The sequence below is a fragment of the Varanus komodoensis genome, unplaced genomic scaffold, assembly GCF_004798865.1.
Source record: "Varanus komodoensis strain SLA01 unplaced genomic scaffold, ASM479886v1 scaffold71, whole genome shotgun sequence".
Lineage (NCBI taxonomy): Eukaryota > Metazoa > Chordata > Lepidosauria > Squamata > Varanidae > Varanus > Varanus komodoensis.
In genome coordinates this window covers 418,997-439,383 of record NW_025336360.1, presented here as the reverse complement: position 1 = coordinate 439,383, position 20,387 = coordinate 418,997, and the positions used below count along the sequence as shown (strand labels likewise).

General features: G+C 50.9%; 1 protein-coding gene across 2 annotated transcripts in view; it reads right to left on the bottom strand.

Moving 5' to 3' along the window:
- Positions 1-213: 213 nt before the first annotated feature.
- TNFRSF1B (TNF receptor superfamily member 1B) overlaps positions 214-20,387 on the bottom strand; it is a 38,891-nt gene continuing 18,717 nt past the window's right edge. For both annotated transcript variants that reach the window (XM_044452266.1, XM_044452265.1), the window contains exons 3-10: positions 15,609-15,737; positions 14,203-14,352; positions 10,829-10,922; positions 9,428-9,618; positions 7,888-7,965; positions 7,283-7,320; positions 3,994-4,228; positions 214-2,048 (exon numbers count right to left, since the gene is read on the bottom strand). In XM_044452266.1, the coding sequence (XP_044308201.1) occupies positions 1,765-2,048; positions 3,994-4,228; positions 7,283-7,320; positions 7,888-7,965; positions 9,428-9,618; positions 10,829-10,922; positions 14,203-14,352; positions 15,609-15,737 (1,199 nt within the window). In that variant the 3' untranslated portion in view covers positions 214-1,764. The remainder of the gene's footprint in view (positions 2,049-3,993; positions 4,229-7,282; positions 7,321-7,887; positions 7,966-9,427; positions 9,619-10,828; positions 10,923-14,202; positions 14,353-15,608; positions 15,738-20,387) is intronic.

Below are 20,387 nucleotides of genomic sequence, written 5' to 3'. Positions count from 1 at the left end.
TTTCTCCACGAGACAATCATTTCTATGGCTCTACCAGATCCCCTCTCACTTGCCTTTTCTGAATGGAAAACCCACAAAGGTCATCGTTGCCCCATTCCCTTAAACCTGTTGTTGCAGGTTTTGATATTTTTCCCAGCAATGCAATATGGGGTGGGCAGGGTAATGAAGGGGGAAGGATCCAAGTGTGATGGACTGTGATTGATACACATCTTCTAGAAATACAGAAACATGATTTATTTACAGAAAACACAAGCCTGTAGATTTGCTGCGTGCTCTGGCCATTGCTTGTCTCGGGTAGTTTGGCAAGTTTATAGACACAGAATGAAACTGACAAGGATTTTAAAAAAGCAGTAACCTCCCCATAGTTATGTTATGAGAAGTTTGTTTCTCCTTGATCACAACTGTCAACACTTCACTTAAGGATATAGTTATTTAGCCACTTCTCAAGTCACTGCCAAGCAAGGCAAAGTTGAAAAGGGCTTGCATATTTTCAGAGATAAATTAGGCTACACATCAAATGACAAAGCGAAAATCGCTACCGCTTTCTTCCAGGCATCTCTGAGCAGATGCAAGAGAACGCAAAAGGACAACTGTCTTTCAAGGAGTTTAATAGACCAGAGAAAAATGGAAAATGAAGCTTCTCTCCACCAACAGGACAAGCTTGCAGTATTTGCAGAGGGAAGACTTCTAGCACTAACAACCAGAAAACATGGCGCGTTCTGTTTTTCTCTTCTTTGTGGCTTTTCTTTGGTAAGGGAAAAAGGACCAAGAGAAACAGCAGAAGCACAAGGGAGGATCACAAATTGCCAACGATGTTGTCAAGACCCCCTCCCAGGACTAATCCTTGTGCAGAAACACCAAGCATCTTCCTAACAACATTTCTTCATACTACTTGGAAGCAGGGTGTTTATCACTTCTTTTAAATATACATCATCCCTTTGGCATGTGCATAATTTTTTGACGGAGGATTCTAGCATTCCATGTCATAATCTTGAGCTTCTGAGGAGTGGGTAAAAATCCACACTCCTCTTTTTGAGCAGCTAAGTAGAAACATTGGAAGATGCCTTATATCCTGCATCAGAGCATTCATCCAGTTTAATACTGTCTACTAACTGGCAGCAGCCGTCTGCCTAGAGATGCTAGGGACTGAGTAAGAAAACTGCAGAAGGCCAAGTGTGAGCCCTACTACTTAACTACAGCTGAATCTACAAATACAAGTAGCATTTGCTCCCCAGGCAGCTTGTCTGGGATTAGCATCGAAGCTCACAGAATCGTAGAAGAGTGGAGTTGGAAGGGGCCAAGAAGGCCATTGCGTCCTTGCAGGTCACTAATTTCCACCACACCACTCTCCCTGAGTGTGAAAGATGCTCCTCTAAGCTCAGCAAGTAGGACACCGAGGAGCGAGAAAGACAGGAGATGATTTAAGGGAAACAAGCGGGGAACGGAAGCTACGGGGCTTCTGTTTTCGAGGTAGCTTTACAGTGAGTTGGACGGGCATCCAGATCACCACAGGATTGCCACCGCAGTCACGGCCCCGTTTCATTTCGACCCTGACAGATACAGGAATCAACAGACATTTTCACAACCCGAATTCCAGTCCAAGTCTCGCATATTGCTGTAAGCACCTGAGTTTTTCTAGCCACGCCAAGTGGCTCAACGCTTCAAGGAGCAAACTTTTACAAGTGTTCTAGAGCAAAAGCAGCTTTGCAGAAACGCTCTCCAGCCGCTTCGTGACTGTTTGGGACTCTGGCACAGCCCATGTTCTCACGTCGTCTTCATGCCCACATCTTGTATACTTAGAGGAAGTGCCTTTCCCTCGTTGTAATCAAATATGCCCATACTGTCCTCCACTTCAACTGCGATTTGTCTTCCAGGCTCCCTCTTCAAGACACTTTCTTCCTTTGACAAGGGAAGATCTGCTGCCGAACTGCAGCCTCCAGAATCCGCCGCCGGGGCGCTCAGGGACTGGAACGGCAAGCTGTGGTCTGCATTACAGACGCTGACGATGCAGCTCACGTTCACATGCGTCCCTCGGTTGCCGGACGGCTCTGCCCAAAAACAAAACCAGAGAGAAAACCAGATTAAAGTAGAAGAATGGGAAACCGAGTCCGACCAGAATGCTTAGAGAAGCTTGCCCTTTAAAAACGGACAGATTTTAAAGGGCAGGATTTAGGATTTAGGATTTTCTAAAAGCACACTGGTTTCCATCAACAAAAACGGACGGATTTTAAAGGGCAGGATTTAGGATTTAGGATTTTCTAAAAGCACATTGGTTTCCATCAACATGATGCTTCTCTTCTGCACTCATCCCTTCTGCAAGTCCGCTTTGCTTGTTCCTTGCTCTGCTTACGAGTAATGCGAGGGGTTTAGAACAGACAGCTGGGCCACAAGGGTGATGGGATGCAATGGCATTCCAGCGAAGAAGCAGAATGGCTCCTTCACCAAAACCCTGCTGCTGGGGGTGCCTGGGAACGGATAGGCTGGGCATGCACATGGTGGGCGTGTCGTGAGCGGAGCTGGCTGGAGCCAGGGGTCAGACTAGATGGCCCGGGAGGCCCCTCCTGACTCGCTCTGTTTCTAAGGTGTGGCCTTGCTCTTTCCTCAGATGCTACGGCGTCAGTTCTGCATGCGAAGAAGGGCGCTTCAGGAGGGTCGCGTGAAGAAGCAGGAGGGAGAGGCGGAGGCTGACCAGACCAGCCGCCGTGCTCTCTCTGCCCCTCTGCTCAACACACACGGTTCCTCTCACTTTGCAAGGTGTAACCTGAGTCTGGTGGACAGGCCTGTGCAAGCCAGTTTCGCCTTATCGCTTTTCACCCAGTCTGTTCACGCTATTTTGGCAGATACTTGAAATCCTTCAGGACAAAGGTGTGTCCAGTTTTATTCCATAAATTGCAAGAACTGAGACGGCTCTTCTTTTAAAAATCTGCAGCAAAGCACCACACAGTGGCAGTTTCTACACACATCCGTTACAATAATCACGGGAAAAGGGGTTGTCAGAATCTTGCGCACCATGTGTAATGCAGTGCTTTGTAAGACGATTAGTGTGTAGGAAGTTCCACAAATGGCCTCAGATGGGGCCTCAAGCGCATGCCTGCAGTTGTCTTAGCATGTGTACATGCATGTTGCATCTCCTCTGTGTCTTGTACACGCAGAGAGGCAAGGTTAGGCCTGGACTGGAGAGGATCCAGGAAGCGAAACCAACGGAGAATCAAGGATCCCGCAGGACCCTCTTGCTGAAGCAAGGTTGCAACAGGGAATCCTTTGTGTCCCTTCCCGTCCAGAGGATCCACTGATCAGCCGGACCCTGTCCATCCATGGCCTGAAGCAATTTCAGTATTGCTTCCATCCCCAGGCGCTGTGCAAAATCCTTTGTATTTTCATAGATAATATTATTTGTAGTTATTTCGTTTCTTTACCATCCCACAGCTAAACCTCTCTGGGCAATTTATGCAATCCATAAAAACAAAGAATAAAAATGCAATTAAAATGTCAGAAAAAGAACGACAAAAAGTGTTAAACAAATAAAAACAGATAAAAGCAAGCAGTACAAAGAAAAATTAAAAAGAGTGAACACCTGGGGATCCCCACCAAGCCCCTGAGTAGCTGAGTAAGCCCTTAAAAGCTGCAGAAAAGGGGGTTTTCTTGACCCGGTGCCCAAACGTTGACAGACTCAGTGCCAGCCAAGCCACAGGCCATTCCATAGATGGGGCCACCCCAGAGAAAGCCCTCCCCCTAGTGGCCACCCTCCAAACTTCCTTGGAATATGTTAAAGCCGGAATGTTTAAGCGTGGCTTATTTTTTCCCCTTTGGCTTTTTATATTTAAGATCTCATCTTTACGGAATGGGGGGCTTCTTGTGATCACGGTCACCCCGGCTGCTTCGCTGAGCCTGGCTTTACGTAACTAGAATCATGTGTAACCGGTTTCATTTTGCCCATTCCCCGGAGAGCCATCATCGTTCACCCCGAAAATGAAAGCCTCGCCGCGCCCTTACTCAGCTCGGTTCTGCCGTGGTGCCCGGGGCTATCGGGCAGAGGTCTTTCCTGGGAACTCTCTTCCTCGCTGGGCAAGGCGCTGGCAACGCTGCAGCCGCTGCTCTTGTCCGAGCCGGGAGGGCTATCCAAGGAGCTGCTGGAGGCGGAGGTCTGCAGGAGGGTTTGCTCCTCCTGGCTGAGCGGGCCCGAGGCCTGCGGCCAGCTGCCAGACATCTTCGCGTTTGCAGAGCATGCCTGGAAGAGAATCGGGGGCCAGGCCGTCAGGGGCATGCATCCTCGAGAAAGCTAGGCAGTGCCGCGGGTGCGGGGGATCGGCCAGAGGCTTATGAGACACCGGGGGCCGTCCAAGCCAGAGGCAGCAAAGGGGGCGTCTCCTGCCCCAATTATGTCAGGGCGGGGATCCCAGCGGAGGGCCCCAGCCTGTCCCCTGGAAGGCTGAACCCCACCTTGGGGCTCGTCCACCCTCCAGCTCTGCCCCCCTGGCCTGGAGCCTGGGGGAGGAGATGGGGGAGAGAACGCCCCGCCTTGTGTCCAGCAGGAACCCTCTGTCATCCTCCTACCCGTGCCGGCCGAGTCCCTTCCACTGTGCATTGGGAGGCGTGATGAAAAAGTGGTGGGTGCAGTTCTGCTCACATCTGGCCAGCTGTCTGGCCCCGGGGGGCGGGGGGGGGGACAGCTGGCCTTTCCTGGCTTGCATTAGGGCCAGTTGATGCCCCAGTGCGAAGATGGATGCAGATTTGTCTTTTTAAAGATACCTCTCCTTTCCTCCCTTTGTGCCAGACATAAAAAACTAGAAAACATGGAACAATAGGACCAAACATTCTTTGCCATCTTTTGGTGGCAGCTGGGGGGCAGTTTCCCCAGAATGCCCAGGGATGCAAACCCCAAGGCAGTAAAGAAAAGGTGTGGGGAGAAAGAAACCATGCTCTTATTCCCCAATTTTATCACCAGCAAAAAGGGGGAGCATTTTGGAAGGCCTGCCTGAGCGGCAAGCAAGAACAGGTTCCAAACTCTGCAGCGCTGCAAATTCCACTGGCTACATTCTGCTCATCATCTCTGGGGTAAAGCAACCTTACAGGGTCGTTGTGAAGTTATAACATGTGTGGAGGGGAGGAGAACAGTGTGCCTTGTCCCGGCTTTCTTGGAAGAAAGCCGAGATTTAAATGTCGCCATCTGTCACTCATCTTCCGCCCTGTCGCTCCAGACTTTGGGGCAATAAGCCAAGCGCTTTCACAAGGAGGAGTGGATCTAAGTCTAATCACACCCCCCGGGATGCAAACTTGCAAGTCATTCCAGTAAACCACATGCACTTCATTGCCTGGAAGATTATCACGGCTGGCAAAAACACGGCCTTTATTTCTTCTTGGTGCCACTTTCAAAACATTTGCTTCTACTTCACATTTAACACGTATGTTTACTAAAAATAAATTACGTCAAAAAGAGGGCCCAGCAGCCAACATGGGCAGTGGGACTGTATTTGTTTTAATAAGTTTGTGCATACACGCACAAAGCAAAACGGCATGTCATTTTCTGGAATGTGGGGAAAATGTGTCCTCAAAGGCTTATAAAGGAAATAAATTCTATGCTGGGATGATGTGGCGGTTGAAGAATGTGGTGCTTCCAAGGAGCTCGTGCTACTAAGAATGATGCAGCTCTTCCCCCAGTGTCCCTTCCTCAACAGAGTTTGTTGTGATGGTAAGAATATCGATGGGAAGAATCTTTACAGGGAGTAGAGACGGGCATCTGGGCAGCTTGGGAAAATGTGAATGAAGCCGGATGCGGATGGCACAAGAAGGACCTTGTCTAGAAATATCTAGGACTGGGGAGGGCTAGGTCCAAATCCCCGGAGTCGTGATGCTCCCTGGGTGTCCTTGGGCCAGCCAGTAGCCTACCTTGCAGGGGGGTTGGAAAAATAAAATGGGGCAACGGGGACCACCACTTTCACCACCGTCCAAGCCTTGGAGATCAGATAAATTAGAAAATAGGTCGTAATAAATGAAACCAGGTTTCCTCCAACCTCCATTTCTACTAGATACGCTCATGCCCCAAACGCCAGCCTTTGGTGCCCTTTGCTAGTTGGATCTCAGAATTAGCTCATGCTGGCCAAGCGTTGGAGGTGGTGCTACAGGTATCCCAGCGCCTGCCTTTTATAGTGACTGGTCCGGAGGAGACAGAGCAGCAAAACACCCACCGGGGGGGACATCCGACCCAAACACAGATGGTGGGGGAGAAGCGGGGGCCGGATGGTCCTCGCTAGAATAGCCAGAAGTAGAGCTGGAAGGTGCCCACCTCATCAGGGCATTCCCCCAGGTGGCAGCCAGACTAGAATCCGCACAGCGCGGTTCCAAGCCATCCGCCATTTTAATTACCCACGATGACACCCTGTAGCACTGCTCTGGGGAACTGTGGGAAAATGCCGTATCACCTTGTGAACCCAGCTCAGGAAATGGGAGAACTATTAACCGATGTATTATTTTTATACCTTGTCGTTTTTCCTTCCAAGCAACTCAAGCTGTCTTACATATTTATCTTCCTCCTAACAATCTTCCCCCCACAGCAACAACCCTGTGAGGTAGGCTGGGCTGAGAGTCTATGAGTCACCCAAAGTCACCCAGCTGGCTCCATGGCTGAGTGCAGACTTGAACCTCGAGTGCCCGAGTCCCTGTCCCTCACCCTAACCATTGTCAAGAACAAACAAGGAGAAAAAGAAGGTATTTTTTTGTTTCAGGCATCTAAACGAAATCAAAGAGCAGTGGAGGGCAGGACACTTTCCAATGGAGCAAAGCTCAGGGGGCTAAGATTTAGGGTGGGTGCCAGGAAGTACCTCCTGATGTCTGGACCCCTAGGGGATGGAATGGGCTTCCACGGGAGGTGGTCGAAGCCCCATCGGTGAGAGTGTTCAAGGATAGGCTCGACATGCACATGGCGGGCATGTCCTGTTTGGAGCCGGCCAGAGCCAGGGGTCAGACTAGATGGCCCAGGAAGACCCTTCTGACTATGTTCCTATGAAGTCGTAATAGTAATCAATTATTTTGGAAGTGGTAATATTGTTGTTGGAGAACCCCCTTAATGGAGGATTCTCCTTCTCCAGAGAAACTACATCAGCTATCGAATCTAGGGGATCCCTGCTTTTTTCCCTCTCTTGCTTTGTTTCGCTGCTGCTGCAGAAACAAGGTGCGGGGGGGGGGAGGGGGCAGTGCTGGCCGGAAAAAGCAAGCAAGATTCTTTTAGTTCCTGGAGGTGTTTGGAAGATTCTCTTTTATACAAGAAGGGAGGCTAGTAACTGACCTGTTTTTCTTTGCCACACGGTGGAGCACATTTGTGAACTGCCAAGGAAAAAAGTAGAAACAGACGTTAAGCACCTGCTGTACGGAAGTGTGCGTGTTTTGAAAAGCAATAACATTCAAAACCTTGCAAGATCTTGTCACTATTACTCATGGATGGATTCCAGTTACATCCCAGCAAAATTATCCAAACACGAAAATATAACTGCAGCTCCTGCTCGTAAGTAAAAGTTGTATGGGAACCGATTTATCATTTAGTGGTATTTGTGGGAAGGGAAACCTGTTGCTTGCATTCTGTTTTCACTTGCAATTTTCTTTCTCTATGGGTTGATTCGTTAAAAATAACCCTGTGGTTTTAGGGGAAACATCCTTGTTGTCCAATGCTAAACTGCAAACTAGGAGGAGCTCAGCTGATACTCGTTGGCCCATCTGGGCAAACTTTGCAGATCTCTGTCTTTAATCTGAAGCAGGTGTATTTACTGCCTTGGGCAGAGTAGCTTTCTCTGATTTCCCATCATACAATCTTGCAGATTAAAAGAAATAAAATAAATCCCCATGCCTCCACAAGGTCAGCACTGATTTACCCTGCTCCTGCTGGGTGTGCCTTACCTCTTTTCCTAAATGCAAAAACCAAGAAAACCCCTCCTAAGAGAATAACGATGACGAACATCATTCCAGCCACCCAACCTGAAAGCAAATGGAGAAAAATGTCAACAAGGAGCGATCGCAGCTTCTGCCCCCCACCCAAAAAAAACTTTGACAATAAGATAACCAGATTTCTGGGAACTCTGAAGTCATGGGAAAGATACTGGTAGCAGTTGAAAGATTTCTTTAAAAAAGATAAAATGAACGGAACTATACATAATCCTTATCATTTCCCATTCAAAGAAATGCCCCCGACTATGGATACGGAAAGTACCGGCCACAATTTTGAGGACTGTTTGTTATCTAATTAAAACTGGTGTATAATTCTTTCGCAGCTGTTTGCCAAGATGAGGATGACAATGATCCAAACACACCACAGCAAAGCAGCTGCCCCAGGACCCCTCCCGCAGGACGGGTGCAAGGCCTCCTCCTGCCCAGCTCCTCGGCAGCCGGTGTGTGCAGGCGGGTGGGCCGCTGCTGGGGAAGGAGGAAGCCCACGGCCAGCAAGGCTGGTAGCCACGGGTGGCCTCCTCCCTCACAAATCTGTCCAGTCCCCTCCTAACACCATCCGGACTGGCAGCCATCACATGGCAACAAATTTCGCAGTTTAATTACATGCTGAGCGAAGGAATATTTCCTTTTATCAGTCCTAAGCCTCCCAGCACGAGCTTCTTGGGATGCCCCTGGACTTGAGTGTTACGGGAGAGAAAGTATTTGAGTGTTATGGTAGACAGAGCAGAGAGTCCCTCCCTACTTCCTCTACACCACGCGTAATTCTGAACGCCCCATCCTGTCTTCCCCGGCTTGCCCCTTTTCTAAGCTGTGAACCGTCTCAGGTGTGGCAGCTGCCCCTCCCTGCTCCAGCCTCCTGCCCTTCTCTGCCCCTTCCTCAGCTCAGTAATGTCCTTTTTCAGGGAAGGCACCCAGAACTGAGCACAATATTCTAAGTGTGGCTGATGTACCCAGAGGCCACCCAGCCAGTTCACGGCAGAGACAAGTTTCAAGCCAGCGACTCCGGATTCGTAGCTTGGCGGCTATGAAACACAGAAGGGCAGATACCCATTCCAAGGAAACTGGCCATGGGCAAGAGAACGTCAGTGCTTTGGCTGTGCCTTATGCCCAAGTCGGACCCTTGGTCCAACAGGATCAGTGCTGTCCGCCACTCGGTCATACGGGGCAGACATCCTGGGACCCAAGGCGAACCCTTGGACAAGACCAACGGGCCCTCAAAGGTACACACGTCTCCCCATTCGAAGCCCACCAGCATCACCTGGAGGACAAGCACCTTCCCGCCCCTGTTCCCCAGCAGCTGGTGTGCGCAGGGGGACTATGGGGGGAGACCCTCCGCAAGACAGCCCCTCAGCAAGGCAGGGGGAATCCTTCAGCAACAGCAGCTCCACAATGCAGGTGGGGAATCCCTCAACACTGTAAGCCTTCCTACTGGGGCAGTCCAGGACTCATTGGTCCTCTGAGCACTTGAGCGACCCCCCCCCCCCCCGCTCACCAACAGTGGAGGAAAGGTCCGTCGAAGTGGCTTGCTTGATGTCCAGGGTTGGCGCTTTAGTGGCCTTATCCCAGGTCGGCTTCGCGACCGTCGTGCTGCGTGGAGGAGTCACGAAGATGCCAGGAGAGCCGTTGGGATCAGCACAAACGGCATCGCTGGTGCTGCTTCCTGGAAAGCGTCTGGACTTACAACTGCAGGGAACGACGGAAGGGCCGATTTAGGAAGCTGGCAACGCAGCAGGGACTCTAAAACCAGCTCGAAAGGTCAATGAAAGGGCACTGCACAGTCCCCAGTGGGAGTCCCTAATGCTCTGTGGGTAGCAAGAGATCCACTGGGGTAGCTCTGAATTGCTGCCGAAAACAGACATCTCTAAAGCTCGGAGAGCGCTGCAGATATTTTCCCTTCTATTGCAATGTGAGCAAGTTTGAAAGGCCCATTTCGGACATCAGACGCCGGGACTCTGGGGGTGAGCAGAGTGCCGGCAGACAAGCCCTTCGCCCAGGATTTGCTGATCCCGTCCTCCAACCTTGACCTCCCGTTTGTCCCCCCCTCAAGCAACCCAGAGCCACAAATCACACTTTACTATTGGCTCACAGGCCATCCTGCACTCCCAATCTTTAAGGAAAGTGTAATTAACATTTGGGGCTGTCCCCACTGCAAGGCCAGGATGGGGAACCTTTCTTCCCTCTCAAGGTCCACAGAACTCTCTGGCAGGGAGCATGAGCAGAGGAACAAAGCAGGTGGGCCAGAGGGGGGGAAATAGCAGCAGCAGCAGCACCAATCTGGTTCCTAACGCTGTTCTTTAAGAGATGGGAAACAGGCCAAGTTTGTGTCCAGGCACTCCCTTCCCCACCCATGCAAGGTCCCTCCATCAGCTTCGTGGTCGTATAGAAGAGCAGGATGGAGGGACAGTTGTGGTCCTTTGGCGTGGGGACGGTGAGGGGGCCTGAGAGATCTAGAAGGCCGGAATGAGAGCCTTGGAAGGTCTCCTTCAGCCTGTGGGGCAGAGGGGTTCCCCACCCCACAGGCTTGCGAAAGGTGTTTGCATGAAAGGACATCCAGGCCCTGCTCTGGACGCCCGGGTCTGAGCCGAGGCAAAACAGAGCAACACAGGTGCAGCCCAGGATGTTCAGTGGGAGCTCCTTCCTTTTGGAAGCGTTTAGGATTGAAACAGGATTGCTCCGCTCAGATTCTCGAGGTGCTGGGGGTTGTTGTTTGCTATCACAGCAAAGCCTAGGGGCTGCTTGGCTTCTATTTTCGTAGGATGCAGGTTGATGGAGGGAAATCACACCCTCCGTCACCTTGCGTCTCCCATCCACCCTGCAACGGCGGATCGGGCCAACGTGCGCAAATCCGCCAGGAGGGCAGCTAAATGGACCAAGAGGAGCCCGTGCAACTTACAGCCGATGGGGCCTGCAGGTGGCGCTGTCAGATTCCACATCGGAAAAGGTCCCCTCTGGGCAGGGAGCGCACTGCACGTCGCTGGTCGGGGAGCCTACGGAGAAAACAACACTTGCAGCGTTCCAGCTGGTGGAGTCTAGCGCAGCGGTTCCCAAACTGTGTTCGACTGCAAAAGCCTTTGCGAAAAATCTCAAGGATCAACTCAAACAGATTTGAAAATGAAACCACCCAAGGCCAACTATTTGATGGTCAGAACTGATTAGATCCAATGTTTCTTTGTACCAAAGTAAAAGTTTGTGGTTGTATCATTTTTTTGGGTGCCAAAATACATGCTTGTGGTTATATCCAATATTTTCTTGTGCCAAAATAAAGGTTTGTTGTTATAGTTAGATCATTTTCTCTTTATCTCCAAACCTAACACGTTATGCAAAGCACTCAGACAAAAGGAGGAGGAGAAAGAAGGAAGAATATCATGGGTTCACAAAGGTTTAGTAAAAATCAGGGATAGAATTAAGGTTCCATGGGGAAAAGATGTCTTCAGAAAGCTTCCATGACCTCCGGTTTTGGGAAGAACAGAGTGAGGGTAACAGGGTCAGTGTGTCACAGGCCAGGGAAGCAGGCCAGGCACATGCTCTCCAGCAACTAGGGGTCAGGCTTGTGGGGTCAAGCCGTGCTTGCCAAGATCCTCACTGCCCCGCACGCCCTGAAGGCAGATCAAGGAGCTTAAACTCAGCACACCAGCTGAGTTTAGACACAAGGAAGCCCTTCCTCGCTGCCAGGGCGATGCGACAGTGAAACCAGCTGCCCAGAGAGGAGGGGGGCTCTCCCACACTGGAGACATTCAAGAAGGAACCGCGCAGCCACCTGAGTGGGATGGAGTAACTGGTGTCCTGCACCAGCAGCGGGTTGGCCCCTTCTTGGCCCCCTCCAACCTTACGCTTCTCGGGATCCAGGAGTCCGCAGGGGCCCCCGTGGGAGAAACGCCTGCACTGGTGGGCAGCCAGACCTTGCACCTGCTCCCTGCGTGATGGCTTTCCGTGGCAAGTCCGCCAGCCTTGGTTCCCTGGCTCAAGGACCCCCTCTAGGCCTGCTCGGCTGCTCCCACGGGCATCCTGGCAAGGACCAAACTCTGCCCTCTGAGGAAAGCACTCCCTCTGCAATCCGAGCCACCCCCCACCCCCCACAGCAATAAAGCCTGGATGCTGCTCTGCGCTCGGCCTCTCCTGCCCCAGCCTTTCCCGCTGGCTTGGAGATCAAGGCCTGGCTGTCCGGTCCTGCCACCCGCCTTGGGGCACTCGGGCTGGCAGGCAGCTGCTCTGGAACCTTGCTGCCCCCTCCGGATGCTTGGCGAGTCACTGACCCGGTCGGCCCCCCAAGGAGCTGGGCTCCAGCCCCTCTCTTTGTGCTGCCGCCTCCTTGCGGGAAGCCTCGGGCTCCTGGCTCGAGCGGAGCAGCCTCCCTGGCTCTCCGCCGTTCTCCAAACGCCCCCGTCTTGCCGGTCATTGCCCTTTCCTGTCCTGCGTAAACTTCCTCTTCCTTTCCATTAGCTTTGCACAACAAGTGCCCATCAGAGATTCCACGCCACGCACCTCTGCAGTGCCGTGGCGTTCTTCCCCCTCGGCCCTGCAAACCTGCCCCCCGACCCGCTTCTCCGTGCACCTGCCCACTTAGCCCTCCTGGAGCTGACCCCGCCTCACCGTGAGAAGCCAGGCTTGGCTCAGATTCGGCTGCACCCGGGATGGGCCTTTATCTAACTTCCCCTTTAAAAGTTCACCCTCGCAGCCTAGCCCCCTAATCCAGCAGATGATGATGCAGTTTAGGGTGTCATGCCAGTGAGCCCAGAAGTACTGAGAAAATGAGAAAAGGAAGTCTATTGCTGAGGACGAAGTGTGTGTGTGTGTGTGTGTGTGTGTGTGTGTGTGTGTGGTGGGGAAATTAACGAAGTAGCAACATGGCTGTTGTTTCTGCTAATTATCCTTTCAGTCTGCCTGTTTGGTGGCTACTGAAAGAGTTTCTGGTTCGCTGCAGAGCCAGGAATAGGCTATCTGCCCCTTTCAGGGCTCCAGAGTTGCGGCATCAAGCTTGCTTTTTTCCAGTACTCCCGGAGTCTATTCACAAGAGTCCAGTGCAAGCTCAGGCAGACAGTGCAATCGAGTTTTAAAGGAGGAGGTGTCTCTGAGCATGTGCCAAGTTCAAGACTTCGTGGTCAGCACCCAAACCAAGCTCACAACCCCTTTCACCCAAAATCCACTCCAAGGATGCTTCCAGACAAATCTTTTAGGGTACAATAGTTTTTCTCCTTCACAGAATTGAGAGGGGGTACAAATGTCAGGGTGTTCCACCTGCAAAGGTCACTGTTGCTCCCCTTTTCTTTTTGTGGCAGGGGAAAACATCTGTGGCAGGGGAAAAGAAGACACAGGTTCTTTCTGAATGCTAATGCAGGAGGCCTCCATCTGGAAGTACCCTGACTTCCCCTTGTGAGAAATGAAATGTTACTGTTACTAAGTGTTAAGGGTGAAAAACAGGAATAGGGCAGGACCATTGAAGTCTCTTAAGGCAAAAAAGCCTGAGAATCAAAACATGTAAATGGTTGTTCCAATAATGTTTCCTATGTAAAAAGTTCTGAAAAATACCAGAAGGGGTAAAATTGGGGGACAGTGGTAAAACTGTCCCCTTCAGTGGAGAAGAGCAGACAATGGATTACTTTATAATGGGTGGTAAAGAGTCTGAAGAGAGGCCTGTTCTCATTATCCCCACAAGATTTAAGAAACATTTTGGCGTCAAGTAAGAATTTTCAAGGCCACTTCGGCCTGTTGACCTCTTGGAAGGTACTGCGCAAGCTTAATAGGCTCATAAATAGTAAATGACACACCTCTAATAGGTAATGGGCTCATTAGCATGAACTTGGGATGTATGAGCGGGAGGGGGAACATATGAAGGAGTAGCATGATATAGGCGGATGGGGAAGATTGTGACTTCTTAGTAACCAGCCAATGGCGAAGCGGGGATAGTGCTGAGCGTCGGGGAGAGGAATGTATATAATCTCACTGATGTTTGAAATAATTACTCTTTGTTTCTCAGACTACTGCGGCATTGAGCCAGCCTTTGCAAACGCTTTTTGTATGGAATAAACTGCTTGTACCCACTCGAATCCTGTCTCAAAGAGTTTTAAATCTCACACCCTGAAGTCGCGTTCTTCCACTATCTAATTTAGGAGAAAAAGAACTTTTTGCCATGACTGGGAGGCAGGACCCCTCCCTGTTCCACCCCCGAAATCTCTCAGTAGATCCGACCCTGCTGTGGGCCCATGTCTGTTTCAAGGCACCTGAAAGCACCTGTTTTCATGTCTGCAGCAACTCCTTGCTCACCCTTACCTGGCTGGACCACTCCGTGGCCTTTGTCGCACCTGGTGTAGGCTTGGCAATAGATGCACTCGTCGGAGTGCTTCAAGCCGCAGAACTGATGAGCTGGGCACCAGCAGAACAGATCCTGTGTCCGGTTGCAGGCCCTCACCTGCACCAGCCCTGGTTTGGAGGAGACATATAGGGTGTCAGATGGTGTGAGCACAGCCCAAGCCCAAGCCCAAGCCCAAGCCCAAGCCCAAGCCCAGCCCAAGCCCAAGCCCAAGCCCAAGCCCTTGCTGATCGGGTGCAGCCCCAGTTCCCTTCCTTTCTGCAACATCCCTGGGAGACTGCAGTTGTTAGAAGCCTACCGGGGGTGTGGACATGATATGGTGGGCGTAAGTGGCTGAGGCAGATCCTATCAAGGACCTCCTCCTTTTCCAGAACTGTAAGCCAAGGAGCTTTGGCCATTGGGCAGTAAACATCAGTTTCAATATCAATAATAAAAAAAGAATAAGCCCAAAAAAGAAAGGAGCCAACATGCAAAGGAAAACAGAAGGTAGATGGGTCAGCCTGCCTCAGCATCATTGTTACTGTAGTCATTCACAGCTGATGCTCTTCCAAGGATCTCCTGGCAGAGGGGATGTCTCTGCTCTTTTATTCTCAGGACAGCCCAGCAGGGCGGTCTCAGCTGAGAGAACAACCTGCCCAAATTTAGCCCGCTGAGTGAGGACTTGAAGCTGGGTCTCCACACTCCTGGGCCGACACTCTAACCACTACACCAGCCTTCCCCACCCTGGTGCCCTCTGGCTGGGCTGGACTACAGCTCCCCTAATTCCCAGTCTGTGTAGCCATTGGTCATATTCGTATACAGTGCCCGTGTTTTGGATGCGGGGCTACCTTTAAGGTGGAACCACAAGAAACTGCTCCTGTTACGGATGCAGATGCAAAGGGGAACTGCACACAGACTGATCCACTGCCATGTTTTGCAGCCAATCAAAGGCCCTTTCCAAAAGGTTGATTGTCCAGACTGTGCAGTGCACCTGGGCCGGTGCGGAGGACCAGTATAACTGGGCGGGTGCTGGGACCCCGCCTGCCTGCTAGAGCTGGTCTTCCTCTGCTTCTCCCCCGAGCTGTCGCTGCCGATTCCCTGCCTCACCTGAGCAGCGACCCTCACTTTCCGTGTCCCCTGTCCCCTGGAGTGGTACGTGGATCGGGGCCCAAGGGCCAGGACCAGTCCCGGCGCCATAAGGACCACGGCAAAGAAGACAGGACTCCCCATTGTGCTCCGGGGTCCTCCCAAACCCAGAGCCTGCGCAACGGCACGGGCCTCTTTGTCTTTCGCGATGGGGTTGCAAGCAGAAGGATCCGGCCGCCATCACCCCCTTCCGTCTCCGAGAGCTCCCAGCCCCGATTTCGCCCGAGACACTCTGGCGTACCTCCGTTGCACTGCGGCCTGCAGCTGAAGCAGCGTTCGGCTCTGCTCCAGGTCTTGGTAAACATCCCCTCCTCGCAGGGGATGCACTTGGTGTCGGCATCCTCGCTGCAGCTCTTGAGCACACGAGAACCTGTGGGACGAGCAAGGAAAACATCTCGTCCAAATGGAGGCTGGAAGTGGAATGAGCTCTGCAAAAGTTTGCTTTCTCTCCCCCCCCCCCCCCGCGCCCCCGGCTCTTCCTTGCCCCCAGGCCATGCTTCTGCTTTCGCACAGAATGGAAATGGAAGTGCCACTCCGCGGAGTGAGGCATTATCTGGCTGTGACGCTGACCAAAGATCGCTCAGAAGGGAGTCCCAGTCAGCAAAGGCAGCCCTTGGTTCCATCTCGAGCGTCCTCTGTGCACCTTCTGCTTTTTTAATCCAGTTCTGCTTCTGTTCAGTGTCAGATATTTATGAGATTTTTCTTACACAGAACTGAAAGCAGCTTACAAATTTTTCTTCCTCCTCTCACTGTTATTCTCGCAACAACCACCCTGTGAAGTTGTGGCTGTGGTGTATTGGTCAAGAGCATGGGACTGGGACTCAGGTGATCCAGGTTCTAATCCCCACTAGGCCGTGGAGCCAGCTGGGGGACTTTGGGCCAGTCACAGACACTGGAGCCAGCCTACCTCACAGGGCTGTTGTGGGGATAGATCAAGAGCAGGTGGAGGATGAGAATGAGGGAAGCTGCTTTGAGTTGGTAGTAAGAAAAAAGCAGGGTATAAACCTAATAAATGAGTTAAATCCAGACTGTCTGAGTCCCAGTCCTGTGCTCCTAAGTACTACACTAGCTCTCATAGATAATTGACCCTTACTCTCCCATAATGGGGGAAGAGTTTAAATGTCACATTCCTCTTTGCCACTTATTATTTATTATTCTGAGCTTGATTTTGCAACAATGCAATTGCATTTTAAATGAAAACACAGCCATTGCTCTTGAAATTAGCAATTAACATTCCTCTACCTCTGCAGCAGAAAACAGCTTCTGCATACCAAGCTTCCAGCTAAGGGTAAAATCGGGAATTCCATGTCCTCGCTAAATTTAAGAAACAAAGGCAAACACAGCAAGGAAGACATTTCTAATGACAGGAGCATTCCATGAAAAGCTCCAGTCGGCAAGGCAGTTTTGCTCCAAGTGGAAATTCTCCACCAACAGGGATTTTAGAAAGAGGAAGGGAAAGCACAGGAAGCATTCGAATGCCCTGGTAGGTCCAGTTACAGGACCAGGTAGCAAGGATGGGAACCTGTTCTGAGATGCTCCAGAGGAGCAACTGAAAGGTCCTACAGAACCTGCCCGAGCACCTCTCCTGTGCGGCACCTGAGTCACTGGGGCAGCCCCCAGGAAGAACCCGCCATGGGTCTGTCTTCAGTGCTCCACAGCACCCCAAAGGGCAAATCCAGAGCGGGTGCCGTAGTGAATGGAAGAGGGCAGATTTCTATAACTGTTGCTTTACACCTTCCTCCTTGGCCCAAACAATTCATCTGGCATAGCCACTGTTCTACTGCAGCCTTCCAGGTGTGTCGGCCTCCCAGCCAGCCTGGGTACAGCCCAACACATCTGGAGGTTAAGAAAGGCACCCGGCTTTGGCATGGAGGGCAGTATCAAAATAAAATCTGGAACAGGGATAGGAAACTGCAGTAGAGTTGCATCAATCGGGGTGAGGGGTTTGTACATCACATTCCCTTGACAGCTGTCCAAAGGCACTCTGTCAAAGGAAAGCAAAGCTGCCTCTGATCTTTGTGGCGAAGTTGTGATACGTCAAAAAACGACTGTCGCTGTCAAAACTGCTTTCTCCCAGCAAAAGGGATGGGCTGCACCTTCGCACTTTTCTCAAGCAGATAGGAAGAGGAAAGGAAATGCAGTGGAGAGGGGAATTAAGATCTAGCCGTGAAGGGGGGATATATTGCCACATACTTTCAGCAGGTCCAGTTACAGGACCAAGTAAGATCCTCCACATTCATGACTGATTTTCACGAATGTGAATCGGTCACGGCTTGCCCTTCCCTTGACAGCTCGCCTTTTGACAGCTATCTAGACAAAAGGACCCAAAAGGACCCAAAACCTTGTCTGGAGCCTCTCTGGGTCAATGCCCAGGCTGCTTCCTGCCACTTCTTCACAACAGGTCCCTCCTCAGGACATTACCCAACTGAGCCTCCCAATTTGCAGACCCCCGAATGTGTACCAGTGGTCCAAAAATAAACAAACACAATTATAACATTATGAAAATACTTGCGCACAGTTTGGGTGCTTTTTGCGTTATCACAGAACCATCATACAGTCGAAGAGGCCGAGCAGACCATCGGGTCCAACTGCCTCCTCAATGCAGGACTCAAGTCATCCATCCAGTTCTCCACCCAACCCTGCTTAGCTTCTGTCATCAGCATCAGCATCATCGGTTTCCAACCACAGAAAACCCTTCCAACGTGCCACTTGGACACTTTGCAGTGTTATCGCTGGCTGTCAAAACAAGGATTGGAGAACCGGCTGTCCAGCCAGGGCTGAAGTTCGAGAAAAGCCACTGTGAGTGGACCGGGCTAGCGATCAGCGTGGGGGACACCCAGCCAGGGCCAGTCACCCCAAAGTGCCACGTGGGTATCGGCAAGGCAGCCGCAAATCGTGGGGACCCAGGTGAGCTCTGCAAAGGGGGGCTGCCATGCCCGCCAAGTCACTCACGAGCTGCTTCCTGGTACGTGGGATGGAGTCAGCCCGCCTGGTTCCGACGACTCCAACGAGGGACGCATGGGCTGCCAGAGGGTCTTGTAGCCCACGGACAACCCATCCCGGGAGAAACAGTCTGGATTCACGTGAGGCCTCAGCCCACCACGGCTTGTTACCACAGTGGACTGTTGGGTGGTACACACCAAGTCACAAGCCAGGCTGGAAGCCGGTGTTGAACTGGAGAAGTCATTCCCACCGAGAGGAGGAGGCAGTTAAATGTGAATTCTTCCTACTCAACAGCAACTGCAAATTCTCAAATGCAGATAAAACAGCATTTAAACCCACAGCTCTCCATATTGCTGTCCGCAATCCAGACGGCTGCTGAAGCCGAACTAATTCTTTGCTCTTAAAGAATATTTGGGGCAGAGGGGGTGGGAAGTCTGACCAGATATTTCTCCGGGGACATTTTTTGGAGAATTTCAGAATTTAAAAAGAGGGCCTTCTGCAGAATTTTCCCCAGGGTGACCTGTTGACCAGCAGAGTTGCTGCCACAACATGCAGCAACAGGAAAAAGAAAAAAGAAGGAAAACAAAATTGCTTAAAAAAACAAACTGCCCTATTGCAACTGTTATGGGAGATCCACCCTCCAAGACACTGTAGGAAATTTTTTCCTTGTCCAGAAGAAAGTTGGCTATATTTCTTCCTCCACAGAGTGCAGAAAATAACAGCAGGCCATGTGTTCACAGCAGCGAGAGCATACGCCAAGACACCAAGTCAACATTTTAATTTTTTCACGCATTGGATGCTCAGTGCATTTTCCGCTCCCCAACCCCTGAACACATAGCTGCCTTCTTTCTCTTTTATTTTTAAAGGGGTAGAGTGTAAAATGTTTATAGCTACTTGGTTTTTTTTAATATTTCTAGGCCTCCTTTGACAATTTTTAGAAACAAAATAAATAAATCCCTACTTTTCAGTCAGCGCATTTGCTCTGGCTGCAGTGAAAAGCATGAATCAGGCAAGAGGAATGATGAATCTGGAAAATTTACTCTTCCCCGAAATCTGCCATGGGATGGATTGCGTCAGTGAAAAAAAGCATCGCTGTTTTGAAAGGACATATTCACATGCAGCTTGATGAGCAACATCGTATTTCCACTATTTTGCATTTGTTTTCTGGGTTTGTTTTGAAATTATCGGAGAGGGAAGCAACTGTAATTTAGTGCAGAAATACCTTTTTTTTTTTAAACCAAAAGTCTTTACTCTGCAGGGAGTAGAGAATGGGTGCAAATGCTCCCATTTGGGGTGTGGTTGACGAGGCATTATAGCAGAGGAAACTGACTGGTGATCAGGGCCTTGATTCTGCATGCAGCTCCTAGCATCTTCATGCACAATTTTAATAAAGTCGGGTATGCATTCTCTCAGTGCCACTCATCCTTTCCATGCAGCATTTACAGAATCACATTGGTCAGAGGTCAATGGGAAATGTAACCAAAAGACTTTCCCCTCCAACTTCCAAGGAAAAGAGCATTCTCTCAAGACCTTTCTGGAAGACACGTTCCTGTGCAATTAGAAGACAGGAAACCAAACAATCTTGCTTGCCATTTGGCACTTTGCAGAAGTGGGTCTCTTTCCGTTGTTCCCTTCAGTTTCCTGCTGCTTCAAGTCAGGACTTGGTAACCGGAGCAAGAGGCTCAGAAGCTCACAACAGAAAGAAACAAGAAGTGACCCAGAAACCCTTCGATCTCAAGGAGCCTGCGGCCTGCGTTGGGAAAACCTGAGGGCAGCTTTGCCAGGCGCTGAGGCTCCTTCTTTGCGCATTCAAAGCCACAGACCCTTTCCTTGTGAAGTGTTCTTTATGGACCAACCAGCTCAAAACACCCAGAATGACTCTCTGAGCATGTGCAGAGAGGCTTGTTGAACCCAGTCTAGCATCCACCTCCAGGAACTCTCCTTAGCAGCATGCCTGGGCCCCATCCCTTTCTGCAGCTTTCTGAAAATGAGCACCACTCCTCTTTCCTGCTGATCCTGCTCCGCTTCTCCCATCTCAGTGTCCCAGCTTGGCCCACCTTCCCAAGCTCCCCACAGT